The sequence below is a fragment of the Camponotus vicinus genome, unplaced genomic scaffold, assembly GCF_025532165.1.
Source record: "Camponotus vicinus isolate PSW18456_S1 unplaced genomic scaffold, iyCamVici1.0 SCAF_4, whole genome shotgun sequence".
In the NCBI taxonomy this organism is placed as follows: domain Eukaryota; kingdom Metazoa; phylum Arthropoda; class Insecta; order Hymenoptera; family Formicidae; genus Camponotus; species Camponotus vicinus.
Window position 1 is genome coordinate 16,123,364 of NW_028141976.1, and position 26,129 is coordinate 16,149,492.

A 26,129-nucleotide genomic window follows, 5' to 3' on the forward strand; every position below is an offset into this window, starting at 1 on the left:
TTAATTATATTGAATCTTTTATTTGTAATCTTTTATTTGTAACTTTTTAATAAAAAATTTTACATTATTAGGAACATTATTATAAAGAACATTATCATATTACTTTATTCAATAAAATGTAGCAAACAAAACAATAGTTGTGATAATTTAGTTTCATAATAACAGTTAGAATTTGATTTTATATACTATTTTCTTTTAGCATATCATATGACAACTGTAAGTGTCTTTCAAATGCTTCCTGTTTTTGCTCTTCGGATAAACGACGAATTCGAGACCCCAACAAATTTAAAAAAATTAAGAGTCGATGTCATCAGGCTGAGGTGGAGGCGGTAAAATAATTTCATCGTTGGAAGTATCGCACAAAGCATTAGCAATTCTCTCAATAGCACTGTTTTCTTTGAGATTATCTGTTTTTTTAGCTGTAAAGTAATAAAGATTAATAATTATATATATATATATATATATATATATATATATATATATATATATATGTGCGTATAATGTATTGTATGTGTATACAATAGATTACAATAGGTAAATCACATTTATAAATATTTTTTTCAATCTCAATCATATATAAAAGACAAATATAAATTTTCATATAAATGTTATATACCTGACCGAACATTCCTAGTTTCTTCTGATGACTGATCCGAATCATTGAACGATGCTCTTGTTCTAGGAATATTTGATGCTGTGCTAAAATGTATCAATGAATAATTAAATATGTATATAATTTATTAGGTACACACATGTAAATTTTTTAAATTTCATAATTCAAATTTAATTTGAATATTCTTTAATAATATCAAAATTAATAGAAAATTTTAAATATTTGTTTTACATATGCACTCTTTTAATAAATACGAAAGCAAAACTTACGTTTTGACCAAACAAGAGTCACGCAAAAATTCCATATTATTATAATGTTGCCACAAGCGAGTAGTATTTGATGTTGCAGATCCACTTGCCTTTTGTTCAGATTGAATAATTTTACGATAAGTATCATGTAAAGATTTAAATTTATTTTTAGCTGTTTCTGGACTAATTACACCTAAAAAAATGTAATGACATCTTAGATATAAAATGTTAAAAAAACATTGGAAGAAATATATAAAGCTTTTTAAAAAACATGACTCTCTTTTTTTATTTTTACCATTTAATGCGTCAGAAACTTCCTGTCACAATTTATTTCTTTCTTTCGGATTTCTTGGTCTAATATCTAATTGGAAATTCCATAACGCTTCTCGTTTTTGTACTTCCAGAATCAACAGCTCTTCTTCGTCGAATGACAAACCTGTTTTGAATTTTCTTTTTGGTTCTAGAATATTGGTTGTCATTGGCAGCTTCCTTTTTAAATGTTGAATATTATCTGCAAAAATAAAATAAAATTATATATTTAATATTACATCTTATTTTTAAGTGATTACAATTTATATTTCTTACTTGACAAATTTTCCTTATTAGAATTATTATATAAATTTTTTTTATTGTTTTCTTTTGCCTCTATTACTACTATTTCATCATTCTCAATTAAACTTTTTCTTATTATGTTTTGTCCGTCATCTGTAACAAAGCGTCATATAGAAATAATTTGCATAATCCTCAGGCACTGTCATTATGATTGTTATATGTACCTGTCATTGGATAAAAGTATAATGTTGAATTATCAACATAATATTTAGAATATCCTTCTAAGCAAGGATGAGTATTAATATTTTCAATGGGAATGACCATTTCGCAAAGCCTACATGTTTGCACCATTTCAAATTCCTATTGAATATTAAAATATAATAGATATTATTTTATACACTTTATTATTACAAGTAAATTACAATATTACATGTTCTGATGTTAATAGTTAAAATAAGAAATTTTTGGACATAATGTTTGGAAGTAATTTATATGATTAGGTTAGGTCTTTGGAATTATAACTCAAATTAAACTATTATAAATATTGCTATTTAATATTAATGATTTACATAAAAGTTAGTAGATCAATTCATATATCAATTCATAGATCAATTAAATATTTATTTCATTAAAAATGTATTTTGAATTTTCTACTCATTTAAAAAAAAATACTTAACTGATTACGTCGTGAAATTATCATAAATATATTCATGCAAATTTATTGTTTTTATAAAATGTAATGAGTAATAAATAAATAAATAATAACAATATTACTTACGTTTTCTACAGACATTTTTGAGACTGCTTGACGTTTGAAGCTGAACAAATCCAGCTTTTTTCTTTTGACGCTAGCGTCCAAAAAGAGGTCACGTGATCGACTAGACGCTAGCGTCAGATAGGTAATGAAATCGCAGCCATAGGTAATGAAATCGCAGCCTAACCACTGGATTGACTGAAATGAGTGTCGAGCGTCAAAGCTAAACACAGTTTAGCTTTTATCTCTCGACGCGGGAATTTAAAAATCTATCACGTGACCAGATTTGACGCTAAAAATGAGCGTCGAGCGTCTGCATGAAATTGTACCTTAAAGGTACAGGAGTTGTTGATGAGGTCAAATGAGGCTGCAGTTTACAGCTTTTCATTGAGTTGCCTAGCTTTCAAATAAATTTTTTCAGTTATATAATAATATATAGAAGTAAAAAAAAATGATTTTATCAAAGATGATGGTGCAGAGAATTATGAATTTAATATACATTAAAAACCTCTCTTGTTAAATGCTAAGTCCCGATCTACAACAGGTAATTTAAGTTCTAAGCCTTAAAGCCAGGTCTACATTGGTCGTATCGTAAAAAATTGACCAATCCCAGTTGAAGTTCAGGAGAATAATCAACTGTGATTGGTCAATTTCTTACGACTACGACCTTACAACCTTACGATACGATCAATGTAGACACGGCTTAAGAAATTGACCAATCACAGTCGAGTATTCTCTTTATACTTGACTGTGATTGGTCAGTCTCTTAAAGCTTAAGGCTTAAATTGCTTATTGTAGACCCGGCCTAAGGCTCCGCCCATATAGTCAGTTATGCGGCGTCTACAATGAGATTTTAAGGAGACTAAAGGTGAAAGCACATAAAATTGCATAGGCGCATAACCATAAGCATAAAGAAATTGGTTGGTCCACAAATATATGCATAAGAAAATGAACCAATCAATTTTCTTATGCTTATGGTTATGTGCTCCTGCAATTTTATGTGCTTTCACCTTAAAGGCCATCACACATAAAATTGCATAGCTGCATTTGCATAGCATAAGACCATATGGACCAATGAGCATCGAGTATTAAGTCGCCATATTGACTTACATAACATAATATTCGATGCTCATTGGTCCATATGGTCTTATGTTATATATATGCAGCTATGCAATTTTGTGTGTGATGGCCTTAAGGGCTCTCACACAAAATTGCATAGCTGCATATACATAGCATAAGACCATATGGACCAATGAGCATCGAGTATTAAGTCGCCATATTGACTTACATAACATAATACTCGATGACATAACATAATACTCATTGGTCCATATGGTCTTATGTTATGCATATGCAGCTATGCAATTTCGTGTGTGAGGGCCCTTAAGGTGAAAGCACATAAAATTGCATAGGCGCATAACCATAAGCATAAAGAAATTGATTGGTCCATAAATATATGCATAAGAAAATGAACCAATCAATTTTCTTATGCTTATGGTTATGTGCTCCTGCAATTTTATGTGCTTCCACCTTAAGGGCCTGAGCAGAATGGCTGCCTTATAATTTTAAGACTATGTTTTATGCCTTAGGTCTTTGTCTTAGGTAACGCACAATACTGTGTGTTATGTCTCGAGTCTTATGTATACGCGAACGTTTGTAAGAAATAAACGTTCGCGTATACATAAGACTCGAGACATAACACACAGTATTGTGCGTTACCTAAGACAAAGACCTAAGGCATAAAACATAGTCTTAAAATTATGAGGCAGCCATTCTGCTCAGGCCCTAATTAATAAGTATAATAACAGAGAGAAGAATGAGAGGTGTCACGGACCACTTTTAGGTGATCCCTGAAAGCGATACGCCCTCTGTGGACCTTGAAAACGTGCACCTAAACTACGAAGCCAAGGTGCACGAATGTTCTCAGAGGGTAACATATAAGGTGCACAATTTCTGGTTCTGTTTCGCGCTATGTGCACAAAATGTCGGTAGCACCAGTGCTGTATAGCAAGGTGCTCACGTATATCAAATAAATTTTAATATAAATGAGAAATGACGAATTTGCGATCCTCTCTCTCTCTCTCTCTCTCTCTCTCTCTATATATATATATATATATATATATATATATATATACAGGGTGACCCATTTTAACTTAGGCAGCCAAATAACTCGAAAAATAAGCAAGATAGAGAAAAATGTTTTAGACAAAAGTTGTATGGTTTCGAGGGGGCCATAAGATGGTATCATTGGTTTGACCTTGAAGAGTCATTTGAAGGTCACGTGAAGGTCACTTCAATTTTTTTAAATGGAATACCCTATATATTTTTGTACATTCTTGTAGCTTATTTCGAGAGCTTTCCAAAACACTACAATTAAGTACCTTTCCGTTAAGTACTTTTTGAGTTATGATGCTTGAAATAATTTCTTAATTTTACATAAACCGTAAAATATCTTATAAAATATTCATTTTTCGATTATCTTACCTTAATACTTTTATGTACAAAATAATGAGAGGAATCAATTGGTGTAAAGAAAACACATAGTTGTTTTTAAGAAAAAATATGGAATTGTTAATTGCAAATTACATATTTTTTCTTCGAAACAACTATGTGTTTTCTTTACACCAATTGATTCCTCTCATTATTTTGTACATAAAACTATTAAGGTAAGGTAATCGAAAAATGAATATTTTACAAGATATTTTACGGTTTATGTAAAATTAAGAAATTATTTCAAGCCTCATAACTCAAAAAGTACTTAACGAAAATGTACTTAATTATAGTGTTTTGGAAAGCTCTCGAGATGAGCTACAAGAATGTACAAAAATATATAGGATGTTCCATTTAAAAAAATTGAAGTGACCTTCACGTGACCTTCAAATGACTCTTCAAGGTCAAACCAATGATACCATCTTATGGCCCCCTCGAAACCATACAACTTTTGTCTAAAACATTTTTCTCTATCTTGCTTATTTTTCGAGTTATTTGGCTGCCTAAGTTAAAATGGGTCACCCTGTATACGCTTGCTTACACACACACACTTTTCATGTTGCATAGATTACACAGGTCTACAAAAAATGGGGTCATGATTGTTGTTGGGCAGCTGGGGGTCATTTCCGAAGTAATTTTCTGCGTAGAATCCGAATCCGAGGTCAGAATTGGCCCATCACGTCAGGATTTTGAGATATTTGAGGTTATATACTCGAAAAATGGCTTTTTGGGCTACTTTTGAGGTTATGTACAGGACGCACAAAATTTTTTCGTAGATGACCATTCGACAGCTCATTTTGAAGGGAAAGAGTAGTACTAAATGATGCAATTAGAAGAAAAGAGCTACAAAATTTTGTGCGTCCTGTACATAACCTCAAAGGTAGCCCAAAAAGCCATTTTTCGAATATATAACCTCAAATATCTCAAAGTCCTGACGTGATGGGCCAATTCTGACCTCGGATTCGGATTCTACGCAGAAAATTACTTCGGAAATGACCCCCAGCTGCCCAACAACAAAACCTTGTAGACCTGTGTTATTAATTTTATCAATTAAAATTAAGACAAAATTTTATGGTAAATATAGTTTATTTCATTTTATACATACACTCAGTCAATTATGAAAAGTTTTTATTTTGTTTACTTTAAAAAAGTAAATATATCTGTCATATCAAATTATAAATATAAAAATTCTATTACATTTCAGAAAATTAGATAAAAAAGTGAAAAAAACTATTTCTTAAAAGCACCAGCTTCGGCTGCTTTAATTATAAAATTGGTTTTCATATCTTCGTCCAAGCTAATAAAGCTTTTCGTTTGTACCACATCTGTTAGGTGATCCAATGCAAATTGGAAGCAGACCTCTTCTAATTCCTAAAAACGTGCATATATATATATATACAGGGTGACCCATTTTAACTTAGGCAGCCAAATAACTCGAAAAATAAGCAAGATAGAGAAAAATGTTTTAGACAAAAGTTGTATGGTTTCGAGGGGGCCATAAGATGGTATCATTGGTTTGACCTTGAAGAGTCATTTGAAGGTCACGTGAAGGTCACTTCAATTTTTTTAAATGGAACATCCTATATATTTTTGTACATTCTTGTAGCTCATCTCGAGAGCTTTCCAAAACACTATAATTAAGTACATTTTCGTTAAGTACTTTTTGAGTTATGAGGCTTGAAATAATTTCTTAATTTTACATAAACCGTAAAATATCTTGTAAAATATTCATTTTTCGATTACCTTACCTTAATAGTTTTATGTACAAAATAATGAGAGGAATCAATTGGTGTAAAGAAAACACATAGTTGTTTCGAAGAAAAAATATGTAATTTGCAATTAACAATTCCATATTTTTTCTTAAAAACAACTATGTGTTTTCTTTACACCAATTGATTCCTCTCATTATTTTGTACATAAAAGTATTAAGGTAAGATAATCGAAAAATGAATATTTTACAAGATATTTTACGGTTTATGTAAAATTAAGAAATTATTTCAAGCATCATAACTCAAAAAGTACTTAACGGAAAGGTACTTAATTATAGTGTTTTGGAAAGCTCTCGAAATAAGCTACAAGAATGTACAAAAATATATAGGGTATTCCATTTAAAAAAATTGAAGTGACCTTCACGTGACCTTCAAATGACTCTTCAAGGTCAAACCAATGATACCATCTTATGGCCCCCTCGAAACCATACAACTTTTGTCTAAAACATTTTTCTCTATCTTGCTTATTTTTCGAGTTATTTGGCTGCCTAAGTTAAAATGGGTCACCCTGTATACATTATATCTTGACATATGTATATACATGGTATATTTTATGATAAGAAGTCATATTATAAACTGTCACCTTTGAATTATATTGGATTGCTCTTTTGTAAATCATGGCTACATTTGATACAATTATAGTTTGTTTTATCAATGGTACACAATTTTTCTTAAGATTTGTTTCACAATATGCATCAGCTAATTGCAAGAGTTCTGTAATAAATGTAACATTTATTTTAATTCTGAATTGTAACTCAATTCAAATTTAACTCAAATTTAAAAAGTAATGAATTCACCTAATGCTTTCTCTGAAGGCAGATTTATTATGCCAGTATATAGATATTCCAAGAAAGCTTTATATACAATGTAGGAGAATTGGTCGTGTGTGATGATACTGTTTAGAACACATATGTATGTACCAATGTAATTAATAAAATAAATTTATGAAACTTTGAATAAAAGTATAATTGATATTTTTTATAAATATTTACTTTTGTTTGTTTTCCTTCCAATTATGTTTGAACATATTACTGTAATATTGACAACGAATCTTCAAAATAGCTTTATGAACATGGATAGATTGTTCCTCTACCTGTATTGTAAGATCACTTGTCGACTGCAATAGAAAAGAGACATATAAATGAAACTATTAGATGTAAAGATACATAATATTAAATTATTATAATATTAATTTTTATAATATTAAATATTATGTGCATATACAGGGTAGGCCATTTTAATTTTCGGACGTAAATATCTCGTATAGTAAGCAAGATGGAAAAAAATGTTTAAAACAAAAGTTTTTTGACTATGAGGGGGACATAAGATGGTGTCATTGATTTGACCTTGTATAATCATTTGAAGGTCACGTAAAGGTTACCTTCAATTTTTTAAATGGAACCTGCTATTTTTCATTACATATTCTTATAGCCTATCTCAAGAGCTTTCCAAAACACTATAATAAAGTATTTTTTCATTGAGTACTTTTCGAGTTATAAGGCTTGAAATCATTTCTTAATTTTACATAAATCATAAAATATCTAGCAAGATATTCATTTTTCGATTATCTTACCTTAATACTTTTATGTACAAAATAATGAGAGGAATCGATTGGTGTAAAGAAAACACATAATTGTTTCGAAAAAAAAATGTAATTTGCAATTGTAATTTGCAAATGTAATTTGCAATTAACAATTACATTTGTTTTCTTAAAAACAGCTATGTTTTTTTCTTTATCTCTATTTTTTTTTCAAAACAATTATGTGTTTTCTTTACACCAATTGATTTCTCTCATTATTTTATACATAAAAGTATTAAGGTAAGATAATCGACCCTAACAGCACATGTAGATACTGAGAATGTTCGAAAAATATCGCAAAAGTACAATGCATATATTCTCAGAACATTCGAGATACATACTATGATATACATATTAAGAATGCCCTAATGTCCGCCTATTTTAGTTAATAGTAAATACTGAGAATATCTTGTAATATAATTTCATATATGTAATAGAAATGCTTTTAATAAATGCAGTAAACAGACACACTATTTCTCATTTTAATTTTAAATAATCTTTTTAGTATTCTAAATCCCAACAAGGAATCCAGAACAACTAAACTACTAAACAAATGAAAAATTTTAAATTAAGTCAGTTTATTATAAATTAAACTGACTAAAAAGAAAAAAGAAGAAACTTTGGAACTCGAGTTAGTACCAGTCCTTTATATCCATTTCACCGAAAATTAAGTACGAGTTTGGTGGCGCGCGTAGCGGCAAAATGAGGAAACACATGCAATATTATAGAATATCCTGAAAATATACGAGAAAGAATATACTAATACGAGATATGCAAAGTATATTCTGAGAATATATGAAAAATAATATACAACAAGAGATGTTATGAGATTATTCTCAGTATATTATATCTGTAACGTATATTTACAGTATGAGTATAGAATATTCGAATGATATCATGTGCTGTTAGGGGAAAAAAGAATATTTTACAAGATATTTTACGGTTTATGTAAAATTAAGAAATGATTTCAAGCCTCATAACTCGGAAAGTACTTAATGAAAACTAACTTAATTATAGTGTTTTGGAAAGCTCTCGAGATGAGCTACAAGAATATGCAAAAGCATATAGGGTGTCCTATTTAAAAAGTTGGAGATGACCTTCACGTGACCATAAGGTGACTCTTCAAGATCAAACTAATAGTACCCTCTTATGGCCCCCTCGAAACCATACAACTTTTGTCTGAAACATTTTTGTCTTAAACTTATGGATTTTGAGATGTTTCAGTGCGTAGATTAAAATGGCCTACCCTGTATACAGGGTGATTCTGAACAGACGTTTGTCTTTAAAAAGATAAATTGTCGAGTCTATTCTAAGACGATTTTCCCTTTACCAAAATTGTCTACGAGGCTTAGTTTTTAAATTATTAAATAAAATAGTTCGCGAATTACGGAACGAGTACAAGAGGTAGACAGGGACGGCGCAACTCACCGTCCGATACAGGCGATCATGTGGGGCGCGCGACGCGATCAGCTGATTGCTGCACACGATGAGTGTAACAATCAGTGTGTGTGCGTGTGTGTGTGTGGGGTGTATTTATGCACGCGTATCCACACATGCACCGTACTCTCTCTCTTTCTCTCTCTCTCTCTCTTTCTCCCTCTTTCTCTCTCACTCTCTCACTCACTCACTTACTCACTCACTTATTCTTACCTTAATAATGAGATTCTTCATACTGCTGATAAATAGCAGTGCCCAGTGTGTTGCACGATAATAATCGTCGTCGACGAGACGTCGTTTCTTCAACACGCAGTCTGACACAAATAAGCGAAGTTTTTTCTTTCATCACTTTCGACACTTTAACAAATTTACTCGCGCACTTAATCACTCACGATTGATAAAAGGAGGAATTTACCAACGGTTACGGTACGAATTTAATAAACGGTTAACGCATTTAATTATTAATTACACACTCGATTAAAGAAACGCGTTAACAGAACGCGATACTCGATGCAAAGCGCGCGACGCGACGACCGACGACAAGCAGGTCAGGTTAGTACTAGCGCGTAATGCTACACGTTTATGTTTGGCAGCGCTAGAGGCGCTAGTACTAACCTGACCTGCTTGTCGTCGGTCGTCGCGTCGCGAGCTTTGCATCGAGTATCGCGTTCTGTTAACGCGTTTCTTTAATCGAGTGTGTAATTAATAATTAAATGCGTTAACCGTTTATTAAATTCGTACCGTAACCGTTGGTAAATTCCTCCTTTTATCAATCGTGAGTGATTAAGTGCGCGAGTAAATTTGTTAAAGTGTCGAAAGTGATGAAAGAAAAAACTTCGCTTATTTGTGTCAGACTGCGTGTTGAAGAAACGACGTCTCGTCGACGACGATTATTATCGTGCAACACACTGGGCACTGCTATTTATCAGCAGTATGAAGAATCTCATTATTAAGGTAAGAATAAGTAAGTGAGTAAGTGAGTGAATGAGACAGTAAGAGAGAAAGAGGGAGAAAGAGAGAGAGAAAGAGAAAGAGTACGCTGCATGTGTGAATACGCGTACATAAATACACCCCCCCCACACACACACTGATTGTTACACTCATCGTGTGCAGCAATCAGCTGATCGCGTCGCGCCCCCCACATGATCGCCTGTATCGGACGGTGAGTTGCGCCGTCCCTGTCTACCTCTTGTACTTGTTCCGTAATTCGCGAACTATTTTATTTAATAATTTAAAAACTAAGCCTCGTAGACAATTTTGGTAAAGGGAAAATCGTCTTAGAATAGACTCGACAATTTATCTTTTTAAAGACAAACGTCTGTTCAGAATCATCCTGTATATACAATCAGTAGACTTGAAGTATACTTATAAGTAAATTTTGAAATTACTATTTTCTTACTTTAATACATTTTGATTTTGTTCAACATTTTACAATGAGAAAAATTATATGCACAATGAGCAGAAATGAGATAGAAAAGAAAACATACCGAATCATTGAACACTTCTCCCAGACATTCCAATATATTTGATTTTTCTTCTGTGTAGTCAATTGGCAGATTATCGATAATATACGACACATTATATTTGAAAATATCATGCATGTTCGAAAACTGCGTGATAATTGAAATCTCTTGACCAAAGTATTTGCCCCATATAAAGACACTTCCATTTTCATCAAAAGCGGCTCCCAAATTGTCTTGTGTTGCAATGTCTGACACCTTCCCTATTTTAGACATATCCAACTAAAAAAAATATCAATTTTTTTATATTTCTTGTTTTCTTTATGACAATAAATGAATTACCTTGATAGGGTACTCCAGCACTTTTTTTACATTTAGTCCACTACCCCAGAAAAAGACGTTTCCTTTAGCAGTGAGAGCCAATGTGTGCGCTGTTCCACAGACTACTTTAACTGGTAATTAAACATTAATATTAGCAATTGTTGCTGGTATTTGCATTTAATATTTTTATAAAAATATCGTCACAGAAATATTACCTGTTGTAGCAAATGTAAGATAGGGCATGGGGCATGCAGATGACTTGTTCTTGTAGTGGCCCAATCCTAATTGACCATGGTTATTCAAACCCCAGCTATACACTTGACTGTAATTGGTGACTACCACATTAAACAAATCACCACAGGCAATGTAGACAATTTTCAGGTTTGTGAGAAAATCTTCCTGATGTGGTAAGCCTACATCCGCATGAAGTAATTGCTGATATTTATCATTTCCCCAAGTATATACCTAAATTAAACAATTGTCAAACTTGTATTTTAAAATCAAGATTACTATACTGCTTTATTTCATTCATTTACTTTTCCACTTTTAGTTAAAGCTATAATATGATCGCAGCTGCATGTAATATCTATGATGCATTCTTCATTTATATTGACTTTAGTAGGCAGGTATATTTTTTCAGATGATTCTAATTCTAATCCCAATCTACGATCTCTATTGGAACCCCAAGAATATGCCTATAAAAGATAATATTATTATTTTGGTGTCTTGATATTTAATTAGTATATAAACAAAGATGCCTCAAAATAAATATATTGTATATATATTCTATTGTAGAATAAAATTATAAAATATTAAGTAGATGTTACGTGTTATTGTAAAAGTAAATATATAATTAACAACTGTATATTATTCTCTCATTAAATATATAATATAGAAAATTAAATGTAATAATTCTCATTTTCGGTTAAATTTTAATCCCCTTGTCAAATTATACTCTTATTCTTTGTTCAATTGTACTCTATAATCCTATTATCTAGATTTCTGATTACTTAAACAATTTTCATATTTAATCCTATTCAAACAATTATTTATAAGTTTATAATAATCTCAATTAAACATTTCAATTATAAGTTTTCAATTTCCATAATACCTCTCCTTCTTCTGTAATTGCAAATACAGGACTACAATAATTATAACAGCAGAAAGTCTTTATATTTTTTCCACATAATTTTTCCACTTTTCTCGGCTGGAAAATGTCATTATTATCATTTACCCCCAATCGGCCATTTTCATTGAGGCCTAAACCATATACCATTTTGTCTTTTGTCACAATCATAGCTGCATCTAGTTTAATACATTAAAACATAAATAACAGTTTAACTAAGATAAGAAATAACAGCAAAAAAATAAAACTTATTACTATCATCAAAAGCCATAATCATATGGATCTGAGAAATAAATTCTGGTTGTAGAAAGACAAAGAATGACCACTTTTCCGAAAAATATCTACACTTGATCACACGATTTCTTTTGAAATATCTCCTTATTCTCATCTTCTCTTGTTCAATCCTGTCAAGATGATAGTTTTAAGTTAATAATATTTTCAATAATCAATTAACTATATCTTAAATCTTTTATGTCCCCTAACAACACACATGTCCAAAAGATGTCCAGAGGTCATCGAGAGGACATCCAGAAGACATAAAATATCCTTTGGCTGTCCTCTAGATATTCTATGGACGTCTTTTGGACATGTGTGTCATGATTCTGTATGATTAATGGAGCATAATATTATTGTGATATAGAAGTTGTTTAATAGTGACATATCCGACAAAAACAGTTACGTCACATCCTCGTCGAATTCACGTATTTTACGTGGCTTACGTGGATGCAGATTTATCCACGAATTATCTACGTGGATACAACTTTCTTTTTTCATTATTACATATCGAGGTACTTTATTCTCGAAATATCAATGTAGATTTCATGTGGATATTTCTATTGAAATTATGATTATGTGGATGATTCTATTGAAATCATTCAACGACTTGATAATATTGTAATGTTAAAAGATATTTTATTAAAATTTTTCAATTGTAATTTTGTATCTGAAATATTTCAAAAATATACCTGTATCATGTTTTTTATAATTATATTATAATATTATAATGTTTATATTTTATATAATCAAGCGACGCGGTAGCGTCGCGACGCCAAGTATATTTATTATACAGGGTGCGCCAAAAGTCTGGATACACCTAAATATCTCACAAACGGTGCATTTTAGTAAAAAATGTTTCAGGCAAAAGTTGTATGGTTTCAAGGGGGACATAAGGTGGTACCATTGGTTTGACCTTGAAGAGTCATTTGAAGGTCACGTGAAGGTTACTTCAATTTTTTTAAATGGAACACCCTATATATTTTTGCACATTCTTGTAGCTTATCTCGAGAGTTTTCCAAAACACTATAATTAAGTACCTTTTCGTTAAGTACTTTTTGAGTTATGAGGCTTGAAATAATTTCTTAATTTTACATAAACCGTAAAATATCTTGTAAAATATTCATTTTTCGATTATCTTACCTTAATACTTTTATGTAGAAAATAATGAGAGGAATCAATTGGTGTAAAGAAAACACATAGTTGTTTTTAAGAAAAAATATGGAATTGTTAATTGCAAATTACATATTTTTTCTTCAAAACAACTATGTGTTTTCTTTGCACCAATTGATTTCTCTCATTATTTTGTACGTAAAAGTATTAAGGTAAAATAATCGAAAAATAAATATTTTACAAGATATTTTACGGTTTATGTAAAATTAAGAAATTATTTCAAGCCTCATAACTCAAGAAGTACTTAACGAAAAGGTACTTAATTATAGTGTTTTGGAAAGCTCTCGAGATAAGCTACAAGAGTGTGCAAAAATATATAGGGTGTTCCATTTAAAAAAATTGAAGTGACCTTCACGTGACCTTCAAATGACTCTTCAAGGTCAAACCAATGGTACAGTCTTATGGCCCCCTCGAAACCAAACAACTTTTGCCTGAAACATTTTTTTCTAAAATGCACCGTTTGTGAGATATTTAGGTGTATCCAGACTTTTGGCGCACCCTGTATAATAAAAACACAGACTTGTGTGTGACACTTAACAACAATTAAGTGGATTGTGAAAAATTCAAAAGGTAAAAATATTGTAAAACTTTTTTCATTATTTAGACATAATATATTTTGACATATTATATATTAATCTTAATAAAGAAAATAGTTATCATTTTGTGGAATATAATTATGTAATTTATAATTATATATATATGTGTGTGTGTGTGTATGTGTGTAGAAATTTACATATTTGATTGCGCGACCATAATTATAGTTACATAGACATTTATTACATTTGCCTGCGTAGACAAATATAGTTACGCAGAAATATTCTCTACATGTATAATGATAATTATATATATATGTGTATGTGCACACACACACACACACACACACACACACACACACACACACATATATATAGTGTGTGTGTAGAAATTTACATATTTGACTGCGCAACCATAATTATAGTTACATAGATATTTATTACATTTGCCTGCGTAGACACAAATATAGTTACGCAGAAATATTCCTTACATGTATAATTATATATATATATATATATATATATATATATATATATATAATTTATATATATATAATTATACATGTAGGGAATATTTCTGCGTAACTATATTTGTGTCTACGCAGGCAAATGTAATAAATGTCTATGTAACTACAATTATGGTTGCGCAGTCAAATATGTAAATTTCTACACACACACTATATATGTGTGTGTATGTGTGTGTGTATGTATGTATATATATACCCCAATAGCCAAGTCTGCTAAAGCAGATCTTGTCAGGTAATCTGTTACAAATTTTTGTCGACAGAAAGATTACAGAATTGATGCAGGTTCTGATATATCATATAATGTCGGCAGAATGCCAACAGAAATATAACAAAATCTGTTCACATAACTGGACAACAGATTATCAACAGAAAACGAGCAGAACTTGTTGATATAATTGACGGCACATTGATGACAGAAATCGAACAGGATCTGTGCGGCGATATTTGATGTCAGATTGCCTGTAGAAACCGAGCAGGATTTGCGCACACAATATCTGATAGCAGATTGACGGCAGAAGCAGAACAGAGTTTGCATGATTCGATAGTTCCTTCGTTTACCGCTATGTGATATACTTTCTCGCAATCAAATCTCTGTCAAAAATATATATAAAGTCGCGATTATGAATAAAAGATCAAAAATATAGTAACTATTTCTATCACTTTAATTTCTGACATCTGATACAAGCAGATGAGATTCAGAATATTAAACTGATTGGAATCAATAGGATAAATGGTAAATTATTCATTTACTGCCTATTTGAAGCATAAAGCAAGAATTTAATTCTAAATAAATTATATATATTTCGTTTTATAAATTAAATTACTTTTACTTTATTTTCATATCAGAAAAAATTGTAATTAACCGATAACTCACCGATAATACTCTTATTTAGCACCTCTAATAATCAATTTTATTGCATTTATACAACATTAATATAAGTAAGTCCAAATCTTGTTCGGTTTCTGCTGTCAATTTGCCATCAGATTGCGTGCGCAGATCCTGCTCGATTTCTGCCGACAATCTGTTGTCAGATTATGTTTACAGATTCTGTTCGGTTTTTGCCGCCAATCGAGCGTCAAGTCATGTTACTTTTTAAAAGTAACTCGTTACCGTTACTCGTTACCAAGTAAAAAAAGTAACTCGTTACCGTTATTAGTTACTTATTTTTAAAAGTATCTAGTTAGCGTTACCGTTACTTCAAAATTAACGATTCGTTACTTTTCCCGTTACTTTTAATGTTAAAACAAGATAGAATTAAATAAAAAATTTACTTTGGTAATATTTTTTATTAAAATATTAATATAAAAGCAAAATTCTTTATTTTAAATTTACAAAACCGTAAAAAATTTAAAGAGATATAGATTTTAAAGCACTTAATATGTAACTTCACATGTAAATAAAAAAATTTTAATTTTCATTAAATTTATAAATACAGCTAAATTTGCATTCTTTTTGTGCTCTCGTCCGATATTACGTCAAACTTAAAAGTTGGCCAATCACATCCATTCCTCAGACTACTGAAATAACTGTGATTGATCAATGATGTCATTAATCGCTCCAGAGGTGGCTGTGAAGCTGGCACGACAATCTACGAATTTTAATGTTCTTGACCAGTATGACATTTAGATCAGCATGACATTTAGACCATTCCGACCGTTTACTATTTTATAATTATTTAAAAAATCTCTGCTTGAAAAATGTTTCTAAAGAATAGAACTTTTATAGAACTGTCCAGAACTGCCGTTAAAACTACGGAAAATCAGCACGACACATTTTTACTAAGTGTCGTGCTGGTCGAGGACATTAAAAATTCATAAAAAATTATTAATTATTAAAATATCGGTCTGAAATTGCATATATAGGCTGAACTATAGCAGAATGATTGGGAACTCTTGCTAAAAATAATAATATTCAACGCGTTTTGGTTCTTTAGAGGGAAGAGTGTCGTGCTAGATTCGCAAAGTTAGCACGACATTTTTTCGATTTCGACTTTTCAATATAAGGAATGCGGAACTCTTTAATTTTTATCAGGAACTGTAGAACTATGAAAAGTGCTATCAGAACTCTTAGTATTTTTTTGAAATTCGTAGATTGTCGTATCAGCTTCACAGACACCTCTCAGAGCAATAAATTTCATCCGAAATATTATCGAATTTTATATGAATGTCGGTCGATGACTAAAAATTGAATATGACAGAAATACGATGTCATAAGTATTTTCAAAATATGAAAAGTAACGGTAAAAGTAACTGTTAAATTCGTTATCATTACTAAAAAAATGTAACTACGTTATCGTTACAGTTACAGAAAAAAAAATGTAACGCCGTTACCAGTCCGTTACCAAAAAAAAGTAACGGTAACGGCGTTACAAGTAACGCGTTACTTCGCAACCATGTATATATATATATATATATATATATATATATATATATATATATATATATATATACAGGGTGACCCATTTTAACTTAGGCAGCCAAATAACTCGAAAAATAAGCAAGATAGAGAAAAATGTTTTAGACAAAAGTTGTATGGTTTCGAGGGGGCCATAAGATGGTATCATTGGTTTGACCTTGAAGAGTCATTTGAAGGTCACGTGAAGGTCACTTCAATTTTTTTAAATGGAACATCCTATATATTTTTGTACATTCTTGTAGCTCATCTCGAGAGCTTTCCAAAACACTATAATTAAGTACCTTTTCGTTAAATACTTTATGAGTTATGAGGCTTGAAATAATTTCTTAATTTTACATAAACCGTAAAATATCTTGTAAAATATACATTTTTCGATTATCTTACCTTAATACTTTTACGTACAAAATAATGAGAGGAATCAATTGGTGTAAAGAAAACACATAGTTGTTCTTAAGAAAAAATATGGAATTATTAATTGCAAATTACATATTTTTTCTTCAAAACAACTATGTGTTTTCTTTACACCAATTGATTCCTCTCATTATTTTGTACGTAAAAGTATTAAGGTAGGATAATCGAAAAATGAATATTTTACAAGATATTTTACGGTTTATGTAAAATTAAGAAATTATTTCAAGCCTCATAACTCAAAAAGTACTTAACGAAAAGGTACTTAATTATAGTGTTTTGGAAAGCTCTCGAGATAAGCTACAAGAATATGCAATGACAAATGGTAGGTTCCATTTAAGAAATTGGAGGTGACCTTCATGTGACCTTCAAATAACTCTTCAAGGTCAAACCAATAGTACCATCTTATGGCCCCCTCGAAACCAAACAACTTTTGTCTGAAACATTTTTCTCTCCCGGGCTTGGTTTTCGAGATATTCGACTGGATGGATTAAAATGGGCCACCCTGTATATATATAAAATATTGCAAATTGTTTTTCTAAATTATTAATTAGATTTTCTTATTGTTAGTTACAACATTGTTATATTTTAATTATTTTAAAGTTCAAAATAAGTTAAATATCACTTGAGTAAAAATACTAAATTAAAGTTTTTAAATGTATAAAATATTAAATAAATGGTTTGTTTTTTACGATTATATTTTAATCTTTTCTTACGTAAAAAAGTACGAGAACTTAGTATGTACAGAAAAGCCAAAATAAATAAATAAGTTCTTTACTGTTTTGTAATTTGATTATTGCAAAAAATTAATAATAAATTTACTTGTTGCGATTCACTTTCTTCCCTTTTTCTTTTCTGTGGTATTTGTACTCCTTTTAATAACATCGGTAACGACCCAGGTAGCAAGGTATCGTCTATTTGACGTCATGAATTAGTCATTCTTATGACGAATCTGAAGTTTAAAATGACGTCCTAATGTCGCAAAAATGACGTGGATTTGTCACAGGTACGTTACGTCATATAGTGACGTAAAAAATACGTCACATAATGACATAAAGAATACGTCATTATTTTCGTGTTATTACCCAGGTACCCGATAAAAAATTTTTCATATATAATTAGACAAAACTAATTATATCTAGTTATACAATGCGACGCTTTTTATTTTTAATTTTTCAATCCTCCTCGGGTGTTGGAGGGAAGGATGTGAGAGGGGGAGCGAAAACGCCGTCAAAAAAAAACACAAGGCGGATAGAGATACTCGCGCTCGGAGGAACTAAGATGGAGGGCGTTCTCGCGCGAGCCGCGGCGAAGCGAAGGCCGTCTCGAAATCTCGAAGATGGGCGCCAGATACGGTCTTTCACGTATCAATTCGCAAAATCGTCAGAATAACGCGAAGAACATTAGCCTGTTTCGCCACGGGCCGACTAGCTCACCTAACGGTAGAGGGGCAGGGTCCGTTGAAAAGGATATTGAATTATTTTATGCGAGGCGGTCGGTGATTACGAAAATTGACGAACACAACGGGATTTAACGCTCACGACAAACGAACACTCAAATAAGTTACGCGAATTTAATAGAAAAGAAAATGTAACAAATTTATTCAAAAATAGAAATATAATAAAAATAAGAATATAAAGGAAAGAAATAACAAGTTCTAGAAAGAAATAGTAATAATGACATAAATTAGCGAGACTGAATTAACGAAATATAACTGAGTTTAACATAAATGCGAAAATTTGAAATAACGTACAACAGATCGACAGCGGTGATAACAATAGCAATACGAAATCGAGATCATAAGACAGCGGAGATATTTATCGTCCTCCAGGCCCGTTTTTATGGCCGGACTTTGCGAAACCGAACGGCGTTTCGAGAGCGTAACGGAAATTTCGACAATCTCCTCGAGGACGCATTTACCAGATCTATTCCCTTTGTTACTCGCTCTTTTAATCGACAGCACTATATTTGAAATGAGGCTTAATAATTGAGCGATAGTAATCAAGCGATTTGCGAAGACGAAAAATCTCGCTTGCTACGAGCAAGATGGATTCGCTCGGAATTCGATAGCCGTCGGACGCCGCTTCGCCTCTTTTCGGCGTAACGCTTTCTATCTACGCGAAACCCTCGAATTTCGACACTTTCTTAATCTATTATGCACCGCGACACACTCCAACGTACGACAAATACCGTGCAATAAACGCAATTCGTACAAGTATCAAGAGCGACAAGGACAGCACGACATTTGCCACGTCGTCACACGCACACGGTCACACGCTCACATACACGCTAATTGCAGACGAAAATTGCCCGGAGATCGATTGCGGGGAGGTCTTACGCGGTTTCGACAACTCTTTTCGACAGCACGGATAGCGAACGCATTCCCCGCGATTTACCGCGCACGTGGTCGATATACGAGAGCCGGTCACTACGCGTTTTACGACACCCCGAATCCCGGAGAGAGACGAACGGTTCCTTATCAGCTACGGCCGACGTTACGATCGTCCTTGATGCCTCGGTCGCTTGTCTCCGGTCGCCCGAAATACACGAAAATCGCGAGCTCGGTACAATGCCCGAGCGACAACGAGACACGAAAATGGCGACGGCGACAGAACGGCCGGTCCGCGGACAGAATCGCGTACGTGGCTTACAATTACCGATGGGCAACCTCACCGATGATTGCTCCCGTAGACAGGGGATGATCCTCGGTCTCGTCCTCTCAGCTCGATCTCCTCGGCGACAACGACAAAACGACAACGACACACTTGGAACAGAGCGACTATCTGATAAGAGCGACCGCACCAGAGTCATTCCCTGGATCTCGCGATCCAGGGTCGATAGCGGCGTCAATTCTGCGCGCAGGGGTGCGCGGATTAGCGGCCAATAGCGCCGCGACACGCGAGGTATTACTGCGCCCCGCGACAACGCCGTATCGGGAGCTGTAACGGCCCCGATAATTTAAAATTCCGAATCTCGGTGACCCTGTTATCCATGATCGTCCGGAGGTAGATTTTCCGTCCTCCCTCCTCTGAGGGTGGCGCCGATCCGGCCCGGTTATTTCGGCTCACAAGACAGCTGATTTCCTTCCTTTATTTGAAGGGGGCGATCTCCACCCGAGACTCTGTGCTGCCCGGTTCCTCCGGCGCTTTCCCCGTTCTCAACTCCGAGGTAGGAAATGTCGTATCGGCTGTCGTAATGATTCCTCTTGGGCCTCTTCTGGTTTCCCTCCGGCGGGTTGCCCGACGTACAAAAATGATACAAAAAAAGTAATTAATACTAGCGCGAAAAAGGATAATGGCTCGTCTCTCCGGAGATTTCGACACGGCTCTCGCAATCTTTTTCTGGCGCGGCCGCTCGGCTCGCGCCCCGTGAAGATTTCCGGGGCGGATGGACTCGCGTCGGGACGGCAACGTCACAACAAACTTATATATCAATTTTGTCCATATAAAAACAGATATGCTTATGTATAAATGGATATGAATATACAGGGTTTAGCAAAAGTGTGGAAACCCCTTAATACTTCGAAAAATACGCATTTAAAAAAAAAATGTTTCATACAAAAGTTATAGGGTTTTATGTGGCGCATTACACAGCAACATTATTATGACCTCGAATAGCGTTGTCAAGGTTATGTGAAGGTCACCTCCAACTTTTTAAACGGGACACCCTATATGCTTTTGCATATTCTTGTAACTTATCTCGAAAGCTTTCCAAAACACTATAATTAAGTTAGTTTTCATTAAGTACTTTCCGAGTTATGAGGCTTGAAATCATTTCTTAATTTTACATAAACCATAAAATATCTAGTAAAATATTCATTTTTCGATTATCTTACCTTAATACTTTTATGTACAAAATAATGAGAGTAATCAATTGGTGTAAAGAAAACATACAGTTGTTTTTAAGAAAAAATATGGAATTGTTAATTACAAATTACATATTTTTTCTTCAAAACAACTATGTGTTTTCTTTACACCAATTGATTCCTCTCATTATTTTGTACATAAAATTATTAAGATAAGGTAATCGAAAAATGAATATTTTACTAGATATTTTATGGTTTATGTAAAATTAAGAAATTATTTCAAGCCTCATAACTCAAAAAGTACTCAATGAAGAAATACTTTATTATAGTGTTTTGGAAAGCGCTCGAGATAAGATATAAGAATACGTAATAAAAAATAGGGGGTGCCATTTAAAAAAATTGAGGTGACCTTCACGTGACCTTCAAATGACTCTTCAAGGTCAAACCAATGGTACCGTCTTATGGCCCCCTCGAAACAAAACAACTTTTGTCTGAAACCTTTTTCTCTCTCGGGCTTGGTTTTCGAGATATTCGACTGGATGGATTAAAATGGGCCACCCTGTATACAGGGTGAGCCATTTTAATTAACGCACGCAATTATTTCGGAAACAAAGCATTTTAGAGAAAAATGTTTCAGACAAAAGTTTTATGGTTTCGAGGGGGCCATAAGAGGGTATCATTGGTTTGACACTGAAGAGTCATTTGAAGGTCACGTGAAGGTCACTTCAATTTTTTTAAATGGAACACCCTATATATTTTTGCACACTCTTGTTTCTTATCTCGAGAGCTTTCCAAAACACTATAATTAAGTACCTTTTCGTTAAGTACTTTTTGAGTTATAAGGCTTGAAATAATTTCTTAATTTTACATAAACCGTAAAATATCTTGTAAAATATACATTTTTCGATTATCTTACCTTAATACTTTTACGTACAAAATAATGAGAGGAATCAATTGGTGTAAAGAAAACACATAGTTGTTCTTAAGAAAAAATATGGAATTATTAATTGCAAATTACATATTTTTTCTGCAAAACAACTATGTGTTTTCTTTACACCAGTTGATTCCTCTCATTATTTTGTACGTAAAAGTATTAAGGTAAGATAATCGAAAAATGAATATTTTACAAGATATTTTACGGTTTATGTAAAATTAAGGAATTATTTCAAGCCTCATAACTCATAAAGTACTTAACGAAAAGGTACTTAATTATAGTGTTTTGGAAAGCTCTCAAGATAAGCTACAAGAATATGCAATGACAAATGGTAGGTTCCATTTAAGAAATTGGAGGTGACCTTCATGTGACCTTCAAATAACTCTTCAAGGTCAAACCAATGATACCATCTTATGGCCCCCTCGAAACCATAAAACTTTTGTCTGAAACATTTTTCTCTAAAATGCTTTGTTTCCGAAATAATTGCGTGCGTTAATTAAAATGGCTCACCCTGTATATGTATATTCATATCCATTTATACATAAGCATATCTGTTTTTATATGGACAAAATTGATATATAAGTTTGTATAACTAGATATAATCAGTTTTGTCTAATTATATGTATATGAAAAATTTTTACCGAGCGTCTACAATGGAAGTAATATTGATGGAGTGGACGGTGGAGTAAGACGTAAGCGAATGGTTCTTTTCCATTTCGCATTACTCCTAGTCTTACGCCTTACTCCACCGTCCACTCCACCGATATTATTTTCATTATAGACGGTCCTTTAGTCAGTTTAATTTAATAAACTGATTTAATTTAAAATAATTTGTTTAATAATCTGGATCGCTTGTTGGGATTCAGAATATGGAACAGATTATTTGAAATTAAACGGATAAATGGGAGATAGCCTATTTATTGCGTATATTAAAAATAAAATATAAATAAAAATAAAATTATTCTTATGGCCGAGTGTATTTATATACTTTTATAAATGTCCAAGATATTCACTTATCAAAAATGAAAAAAGTAATATGTCTCGAAAGTTCATGAAATTTTCACATAGATTCCACGTAGATTCTAGTACCGTTTTTGAGCGGATTATCCACTCGAATATCCACGTGGTAATAACGTGGATTTCACGTACTGTTTTTGTCGGATATCTTCTTTACAAAAATAAAATAAAATAAAACAGAAAAAATACGCTTACTCTTCTTCTTCACTATCACTTGTTGGTGAGCTATTTTCTCTCTCTATTTTTTCTGAGGAAGATGATTGTTCTTCCCAACATCCTGAATTCGTAGCCATAGTAATGATACAATAAATTCTTTTGGTAGTGAGCAGTTTCAATGTTCTTACAGAAATAATTCTTACAAAGATGTACCAGAGAGAAGAGAGGTGTCACGGCCCACTTTTAGGTGATCCCTTAAGGCCGGTATTTATAGTCCGTTCTTATATTTAAGATCGTCTTAAGAACCCATTCAACCAATCAAATAGCTGCAATGCGGTCGTTGATTGGTTGAATAGGTTCTTAAGGGTTCGTCCCGATGGAGAAAGAAATAGCGGAACGGAATAGTAAAGCGGCGTCTACAATGAGATTTTAAGGAGACTTAAGGCGTAAGACTTAAAAAATTGACCAATCACAGTCGAGTATTCTCTTAATACTTGACTGTGATTGGTCAATTTTTTAAAGCCTACGGCACACGGTACAATTTTTCGTACTGGATTTGATAAGATTTAGTAAAATATTAGAAATGCTGCATTCTGATTGGTGCATTTTTAGTATTTTACTAAATCTTATCAAATCCAGTACGAAAAATCGTACCGTGTCCCGTCGGCTTAAGTCTTACGCCTTGAAGGTAAAAGCACATAAAACTGCATAGGCGCATAACCATAAGCATAAGGAAATTGATTGGTCCACAAATATATGCATAAGAAAATGAACCAATCAATTTTCTTATGCTTATGGTTATGTGCTCCTGCAATTTTATGTGCTTCCACCTTAAGTCTCCTTAAAATCTCATTGTAGACGCCGCTTAACGGAAAAGTAACTATGATGGCTAACCAATCAGAATGATTCCGTTCCGCCTTTACGTGACCGGGTTCCCCATGGCAAACATTTTACGGAACGGAATGAAAACGGAAATTATGTACTACATAATGTCATCATGTATTACATAGATATATCATGTCTGTGATAACCTATAACCTGGTGAAGCAATTTACTGAAATCACGTGTAATAAAATAATTAACATTGTTATCAATAATTAACATTATATTATATAATTAACATTAATATTATCATTAATGATTTTTTAATTAATTTTATTATTAACGCGACATGGTAAATATTCATTATATTATATTAATACATGATGACATTATGTAGTACATAATTTCCGTTTTCATTCCGTTCCGTAAAATGTTTGCCATGGGGAACCCGGCCATGTAAAGGCGGAACGGAATCTTTCTGATTGGTTAGCCATCATATAGTTACTTTTCCGTTACTATTCCGTTCCGCTATCTTTTTCTCCATCGGGACGCACCCAAAGGCCCATATTCTGAATCCTCTTTTATCGATAAAAGTGCTTCTAAAAGTGGCCTGTAGCCAATCAGAAGGCTTATATGCCACTTTTAGAGGCACTTATCGATAAAGCGGCGTCTACAATGAGATTTTAAGGAGACTTAAGGCGTAAGACTTAAAAAATTGACCAATCACAGTCGAGTATTCTCTTAATACTTGACTGTGATTGGTCAATTTCTTAAGTCTTACGCCTTAGGTCTCCTTAAAATCTCATTGTAGACGACGCTTATGCCGGTATTCATAGTCCGTTCTTATATTTAAGATCGTCTTAAGAACCCATTCAACCAATCAAATAGCTGCAATGCGGTCATTGATTGGTTGAATGGGTTCTTAAGACGATCTTAAATATAAGAACGGATTATGAATACCGGCCTTAAAAGAGGATTCAGAATATGGGCCTAAGACGATCTCAAATATAAGGGCCTGAGCAGAATGGCTGCCTTATAATTTTAAGACTATGTTTTATGCCTTAGGTCTTTGTCTTAGGTAACGCACAATACTGTGTTATGTCTCGAGTCTTATGTATATGCGAACGTTTGTAAGAAATAAACGTTCGCGTATACATAAGACTCGAGACATAACACACAGTATTGTGCGTTACCTAAGACAAAGACCTAAGGCATAAAACATAGTCTTAAAATTATAAGGCAGCCATTCTGCTCAGGTCCTAAGTGTGGCGTCCCTCCATCTGGACAAAATACAGATGAATGGGTTTACGAACGCACTAGCGCCATCACCACGGTCTAGAACAATATCCCAGACAGGACACAAGTCCAAAAGACATCTAAAAGACGTTTTAAAGTCCTCCAGATGTCTTTAAGACATCTTTTGGCCTTTTTGTGCTGTCTGGGATTTTATAAAATATAAAATCACAATGTATGTAACATACTTATACATGTAAACATAAAACTGAAAAGAATATTATTATTGTTATATATTAGGAAAATTTTTAATATTAATACTTAATTTTATATATTAGGAAGTTTTCTAGAACAATATATATAAAATCACAATAGGTTTGTTCTTTTTAGTTGAACTGGCTGTACTAGTTCAGAAAGTGTACACTGAAACGTTCTTTTTAGCGAAAGTGACGTCAGATGCTGCTGTTCTTTTTAGCAGTACAG

The 26,129-nt window shown here is 32.8% G+C and overlaps 1 protein-coding gene and 1 pseudogene across 7 annotated transcripts; both read right to left on the bottom strand.

Annotated features, from left to right (window-relative positions):
• LOC145971107 (uncharacterized) lies at positions 1-2,422 on the bottom strand (annotated as a pseudogene). The gene is made up of 7 exons (XR_014438760.1): positions 2,192-2,422; positions 1,638-1,773; positions 1,447-1,566; positions 1,157-1,372; positions 883-1,054; positions 617-699; positions 1-419 (listed from the first exon to the last, which is right to left on the bottom strand). The product of XR_014438760.1 is annotated as an uncharacterized LOC145971107 (transcript).
• A 3,315-nt stretch (positions 2,423-5,737) lies between these two features.
• On the bottom strand, positions 5,738-23,851 carry LOC145971270 (RCC1 and BTB domain-containing protein 1-like). Of its 6 annotated transcripts, XM_083098768.1 has the most exons (12): positions 15,730-17,116; positions 15,204-15,446; positions 12,605-12,753; positions 12,335-12,528; positions 11,760-11,918; positions 11,439-11,688; positions 11,245-11,354; positions 10,930-11,184; positions 7,419-7,543; positions 7,224-7,321; positions 7,010-7,140; positions 5,738-6,028 (listed from the first exon to the last, which is right to left on the bottom strand). In XM_083098768.1, the coding sequence occupies exons 3-12, from the start codon at positions 12,735-12,737 to the stop codon at positions 5,888-5,890; spliced, it is 1,596 nt and encodes a 531-aa protein (XP_082954894.1). In that variant the 5' UTR covers positions 12,738-12,753; positions 15,204-15,446; positions 15,730-17,116; the 3' UTR covers positions 5,738-5,887. The 6 variants fall into 6 exon arrangements, with proteins under 6 accessions (XP_082954894.1, XP_082954891.1, XP_082954892.1 ...); XM_083098765.1 differs by lacking the exons at positions 15,204-15,446; positions 15,730-17,116 and adding an exon at positions 23,631-23,851; XM_083098766.1 differs by lacking the exons at positions 15,204-15,446; positions 15,730-17,116 and adding an exon at positions 20,353-20,477.
• Positions 23,852-26,129: the final 2,278 nt, after the last annotated feature.